This window comes from Biomphalaria glabrata, chromosome 9 (genome assembly GCF_947242115.1).
Source record: "Biomphalaria glabrata chromosome 9, xgBioGlab47.1, whole genome shotgun sequence".
Classification (NCBI taxonomy): Eukaryota; Metazoa; Mollusca; class Gastropoda; family Planorbidae; genus Biomphalaria; species Biomphalaria glabrata.
In genome coordinates, this window is record NC_074719.1 from 12,149,740 (window position 1) to 12,156,641 (window position 6,902).

The 6,902-nt window shown below is 37.9% G+C and overlaps 1 protein-coding gene across 1 annotated transcript in view; it reads left to right on the forward strand.

The window, feature by feature from the left end:
- The first annotated feature begins 217 nt into the window (after positions 1-217).
- LOC106059385 (uncharacterized) overlaps positions 218-6,902 on the forward strand; it is a 19,814-nt gene continuing 13,129 nt past the window's right edge. Inside the window, exons 1-5 of the mRNA XM_056042375.1 lie at positions 218-366; positions 1,435-1,803; positions 3,032-3,095; positions 3,498-3,638; positions 5,608-5,797. Coding sequence (XP_055898350.1) covers positions 1,507-1,803; positions 3,032-3,095; positions 3,498-3,638; positions 5,608-5,797 — 692 coding nt within the window. The 5' untranslated portion in view covers positions 218-366; positions 1,435-1,506. The remainder of the gene's footprint in view (positions 367-1,434; positions 1,804-3,031; positions 3,096-3,497; positions 3,639-5,607; positions 5,798-6,902) is intronic.

The window sequence follows — 6,902 nt, forward strand, 5'->3', positions numbered from 1 at the left end:
AGTCATTTGTTTTCCTGGCTGCCTATGGCAACCCATTCCATGCTCTAATACCACTAGGAAAGAAGCAGCATTGGAACAAATTTGTCCTAGTATATGGAACGAGGAATGTGCGCAATTTCATTTAGAATCTCAAATGGATGGATCCACGTGATATTAAAGAGATTTGATACAATTTAAGCAGTCAACTTATTCCCAAAGACTTAGTTTTAAATGCAAACATTTGCGCACTAGGTATGAATCACTGAACTCATTCCGCACCATTCAATCTAGAGCGTGACTCCACATTGCAATGTCTGTATTTTGATCAAAATCGTTATGAGCAATATCAACATTTAAACAAATGTTTGGCTCATTGTTTGTATGGAGGTAGAGAGTGTACTTTAGAACAAACAATTCATTTGAGTTAGATGAGTCTAGATCTAGTTTTTGGTTTTGGTGCACATCTGGCCTAAATCAGCAAATCTACTAGACTACTAACTAGATAATATATTATATAAGATCTAGACCTATCTAGATCTAGGCTAATACTATATCATTATATCATAAATGAAGATTCTAAATATATAGATCACTAGACTATAGGTACTATAGCAGTATGTAAACCTAATACAGAATTTAGATTTTAAAAAAAACTAGAAAAGGCGCAAAATAGAACCGTGAGTCGTCGTGAGATGTATAATTTATTACAAATAAGTATTCACATCTTCTTATTTTATCTTATATAATCTGACTAGATTAACACAATTAGTAAAAGTAAAATCAATATAAATCAATATATTTTGACACACTTCAGAACAGAAAACTCGCAAAGTAGAAATAATGCACACATCTAGATCTTCAACAATGAACCATAACTTACAAATACACAAAAAGATACAACCAAAAAAAAATGTTCCGAAGGACACAAGGATAAAGTACAATTCTTATTCCATATGCTAGAACAGATTCTTTCCTATAGCCATTAGAACATGGAGCGGGTTGCCTCAATCAGCCAGGAAAACCAATGACTTAGCACTTAAATTAACATGCACGACAAGATTAACATACAGATGTGCATAGGACGTAATTATTTCTGTTTGAAAAATCCTCCTGTAATTTATAATTTTAAGATCTAAATCTAGATTCTGGATTTATATATTGATTTATAGAGATCTGGAAACTAAAATGAATCCAGATTAGATTTATTTTATTAGGCTTTTTTTTTTTTGCTCGAGTGCATTTATTGTCGAAGTATTGCGTCATACATTAGACTTAACTCTTTCTCTCCTAACTGACGATACCAACGTTGATTCCACCAGAATGTGGTAAATAATTACGGAGAGAAAGAGTTAACCATTCATTGACAATTGTATAAGCTTATATAGAATCTATACACTAGGTTTGCATGCAGTATAATTACAATAAGCAAAGACTTCGTAAATGACCACTTCACAGGATGTGACGTCCAAACGTACTTGCTGAGAAGCTAACCAGATGATCGGTACGTTTGATAGGTGACCGGACACAATGCAGATGTTACTGGCCAGTGTAGTGACGGTCCTGGTAGGCTTGATGCTACGATCGGGATCCGCCATGGGCGAGAACACGACAGAATCATCCGAATCACTAGCAGAATCAGTACCAGAATCAGAACCAGAATCAGTACCAGAACCACCAGCAGAACCACTAGCAGAATCAGTACCAGAACCACCAGCAGAATCACAAACAGAATCGCCACAAGAATCCCCAGAGGAATCACCAAGTACCGAGCTAGAATGCGATCCCGAGTACGAGAATTGCTTATGTAACATCTCCAACTTCGAGGTACTACTCTAGGTTACTGTGACTTTGCGCTAACTTCCCAGCATGTTTTCAAAACTTGCTCATTTGGGTTTTGTTTATCTGGGTTTATCTGGGTTTATGTCGCGGGCACACGAAACAAACGATCCGATGTATGTCTCGAGATGTCTTCCCTTCGGTATTGTTTTCCAAATTTCAACGACCATTCCATTCTTTTTCTATTAGATAACCATCGTTCAATGTTTAGATAAGTAGCAGTAAAAGTAGGAGAACAGTTATTCCTTAGGGATAAATGGGCGTTGTATGTGGCAAAAGTATGGTATGTGACATCTATGAAAATACTTATTCGGACTGTCAGTTAATGAACAAAAAAATACACAGTCTTATAATAATAATTTTATTTATAAAACGCTGTTAACAAACAAAATGTAGGCTCAAGGCGCTGTAATAACATTACAAACACAGATACGAAAGCTAAATTGACAGTTAATCTAAAAAACGTTTTAAACAGATTGGTCTTAATGTTCTTTTTAAAAGTGGTGTAGCATAATGTCTGTCTGAGATCAATGGGGAATGAGTTCCAAACCTTTGGTCCGTGAACTGAAAAAGCCCGCAGACCGTAGCTTTTGAGGGAGAAACGTGGCACTACTAAAAGCGTTGAGTCCATTGAGCGCAGGGCTCTCTGGGGGACATATGGAGTAATCAGTTCTCTAAGGTACAAGGGCATCTCGTTGTTATATATACACTGATGATAAAGTGTGGCGACCTTGTAATCGATTCTAGCTTTCACAGGAAGCCAAAGGAGCGTGTGCAAGAGCGTAGTAGCAGAATCTCGTCTAGTTTTTTTAAGGACTATTCGAGCGTCGTTGTTCTGTCTTCCCGGCGCACCAAGTCTCTTGTCATTCTCTGACGTAATATGACTATTTCTGGCACCCAAATCGTTGTTATCTTTTCTTTTCACTAGTAACCACCAAACTGTGTAGTCTTGTTTAGGTATTCTGTGTATGTCCATGACAAGGCTTGTCCGAAGATGAACCAGGAATTCGGTATTTCCCGTAGCAACACAATCCCAACTGCGACCTATTACGTCATTAAAAGACATGATTTAAGAATAGTAATTATGTATTGCTTTTGTGTTTAAAATAAAAAACAAATAGCTACATTGTGGGGAAAAAATGGTAATATTATTATATTATAGGCCTATTATATTATATTATATTATATTATATTATATTATATTATATTATATCAGGTGAATACTTCTCACGTGGGACCCGATAAACCTAAGATGCTGACAGAGATTATCCCATTTACTAGTAAGTTCCAGACTCTGTATTTTATAAACAAGCAAAACTTTGTTTAAACAATTCTTTTTAGCTTTTTAAAACAACCGTTATATTGATTGAAGGGAGGCCACCGTTGAACTGCTGTCATAGCTCTCAGTATTGCAAGGGTTATCTCCTTCAGTATTCGATGACTCTTGTATGTTCTATTTTATATTTCAGTATATTCATTTAATACTTTTAAAGTTATTTTCCCAGTAATTTAAACTATATTCTACCTACGACATATTTCAGTATCTTGAGTTTTTAATGTCTTGTATCCTACCATGTAGTAGATGTAGAATTTACTTATAAGCCTATATTTCAGTAATAACTGTGAGATGCAGAGCATGCTTCAATACATTAAATAATCATTTCTCCTTCTGTATATTTCAGTATTTTCTACTTGGGCTCAGAACGCTAGCTTTGGTCTGAAGGTATTTGCAGAGGATCAGCTTATCGAGTCGAAACTTGTTGCATTTAATAACTCTAGAATTTGTGGGGATGAGGTCCAACATAGATTCCATGTCGTCAACTGTAAGTGATAGTTCCAATACACTTTCCATGTCCTCGGGATGGCTGTCTGTTCGTGGCGTATGCGCGGTATAGGCTACTGTCGTTCGGTGGTCCCGGGTTCCTACCCTGCCCTCTGCCATCTCTCCTCGTCCAGCGGGAGGTTTAGACTAGGAAGTAGATTATCTTCAACTTTGAAGGAACACCCGAAACTTGTAAAACTTCTCATAAACAACTAATGTGACACATCCAATACACTTTACGTGTTATAGTGAGGCAAGATTAGACGACTGACTGTGAACGCCCAATAGTGACGCACCTTAGACGACTGACTGTGAACGCCCAATAGTGACGCACCTTAGATGACTGACTGTGAACGCCCAATAGTAACACACCTTAGACGACTGACTGTGAACGCCCAATAGTGACGCACCTTAGACGACTGACTGTGAACGCCCAATAGTGACGCACCTTAGACGACTGACTGTGAACGCCCAACAGTGACTCACCTTAGACGACTGACTGTGAACGCCCAATAGTGACACACCTTAGACGACTGACTGTGAACGCCCAATAGTGACACACCTTAGACGACTGACTGTGAACGCCTAATAGTGACGCACTTTAAACGACTGACTGTTAACGCCCAATAGTGACGCACCTTAGACGACTGACTGTGAAGCCTAACAGTGACGCACCTTAGACGACTGACTGTGAACGCCCAATAGTGACGACACAGATCGAAACCGAGACTGTTGCTGAGAGGCAGAGAAGAGTCGATGCTAGGCTTTCCTAGTCAAAACGTATTCTAGTGATTCAGACCAGAAGGTTCCCGTACGTATTAAGGTAATTGAACATCCATCTCAAACAGGACTTACTTATTTCATCTATCTCGTAATGTAGCCACTAGTTTGTTGATATATTGGAACTAAGCGCAGAAATTAATTCCCCCGCATAGCCAGACGCATGAGCACTTCTGACTTTAATAACTCAATCGAGAACATTACACAAGGAATGAAGATCCTTGCGCCGCGTTCACATGTTTTAAGTCTGACAACCCAAAGGACGCGTGCTGTTTTATTGAACCATTTAAAAAATCCTCAACAAAAAGAAAAAAACAACAGCGTCAATTTAAGAAAAAAAAGAATCTAAAGATTAATTCTTATATTCTGTCAGACCCTTACAAACAAACAAGCATGCTGGGATATATTACTTATAAGGGTTTCGTCTCTCTGCTTGCGAAGCTTCGCACTTTTATTCAGAAATGGCAATTATGACTTCAAAGCTCGAACAGAATTTTATTACATTATACACATTTTTAATATTTTTAATATTTGAACTATGAATGGACCCTATTTTTAATAGCTTAGCTCTATAACCGCTAGCCCTTGAGCTATTAAGGGAAATAACCCTTGAAGATTTATGCGCACGACATGGCCTAAATTGTGCCGATGTGCCAGAAACCCCAAAATTATCAACTATCTCAAACCTCCTGCAGAACAACAGGGGATGGTGCGGGCAGGATCCGAGTCCATAGCGATGACATTCTGAATCGCATACATCACGACCAGGCAGCCTTCATATAATCAATTTTATGCAAAGGATTACAAAAATAAAGTGTTCTATAGTTTATATAATTATGGATAGGAGTCAGAGACGTAGCTAGGTCGGGGTAGGGAGGGGAGACTTTGAAAATCTCCCCGGGCTCCCATATAAGGTGGGCCCCAAAATTAGTGTTTTTTACATTAAGTACTACGCAAAATGCAGGGACCCCAAAGAGGTCAACCCCCCGGGCCCCAAAATGATGGTTAATTCCTAGCTACGCTGCTGAAAGAAATGTGATCCTCACTCACCGGGTACGACCAAGAAAAGCCTGCCTTTCATTTAGAATACAAAATCTAGATTAAATACTTGCAAAGTTTTATATCTGAATAAATAATAAGATTAAAAGCTGCCATATTTAACTTCTCGCTTCAATGTTTTCCCCCACCAGACGGTCCTCAAGATTCCCCAATTCAAGGCTACCCGCAGTTGAACATTCAACTATTCGTCCTCCCGTCGACGCTGTCGGAGAGCAACTTGGTGTGTAAGAACCACAATATGTGTGTGGAAACGGTCATAGTGTACCACTATTCGCCGCTGCCCAAGAATCTGAAGTTCATATCTTACCCTAGATATCCCAAGTAACTACCACTAGCATTTACATTGTTCATTCTGTCGAGTCTGTTGCAACACGCTCAAAGTATCTTGACTAGATCTTGCACATTTTTTACGTATTTACGTATGCATGTCCATACTATTAATAGTTCAAGTAGTCTGATTGTCTTTAAAATATTTAGTCTTTTAAACATTAACATTTAAGCTTTACAGCAAAGCTTATAGCAAATCAATGTGTCTGTCTGGTAAAAAAATGTGTACACGTTATTTCTGCCACACCTAATCTCGGATTAAGTTTACAATTATTTATTGACGTAGACAATATGAGAAGCAATAGAAAAGCCTAACCTGTGAGTTAATTCACTAATGGTGATTAATATCGAACAAAGAAAGGAAATTGTACCTGACTTATGTGGTGGTATAAGCTGTAGTCCCCTTTATAGTTTGTAGTGAGAAACAGGTCGACGCGTTAAAGTTTTAAACTAACAATAGATAACTATAAAACCTTTTTTCATAAACACTTCACTGGAGCAGCTGTTCGTGTGTTGGCTTGAGGAGGCTTGAGGAGGCTTGAGCCCTCGAATACGAATTCAGGTCGTTCAGCTTTTTAAAAATATAAATGCATAAAAAGCAATCACGGTAAATGAACACAGATACTCTCTTGTTTCTTCCCCCACACCTTCCCTATGAAATTGCATTTAACGATTGGTAAAAAAAATTCTTATCGCACAGATGTATTATTGTTAGTCTAGATTCTAGATCTATTACAAATTTAATGACATGACTGAGCCAAACTAATTGATACAACTACACTTAATGTAAGCTTTTTTTTTTTTTTAAGTGTTTTATATTTTTCTTGTCTTTTATTGTTCTCAAAGCGCGTAGAACAGGGGTTCTCAACCTCGATTGCGATTTTCCAGGGATCGCCTAAGGCCTAAGACTATCAGAAAAATATACTTTTTCGTCTAAAATCCTTGACATTGTACAGAAATGAGTTTCTTTCTTTGCAAAACTGTTGAAACTACATTAAAGCACTTGATATATTTGACTAAATCATGGCAAAGAATAAAATCTCGTTGACAAATATTTGTAATGTCTGCAAAGACGCGGCTCCAAGTATGCTAGATTCTT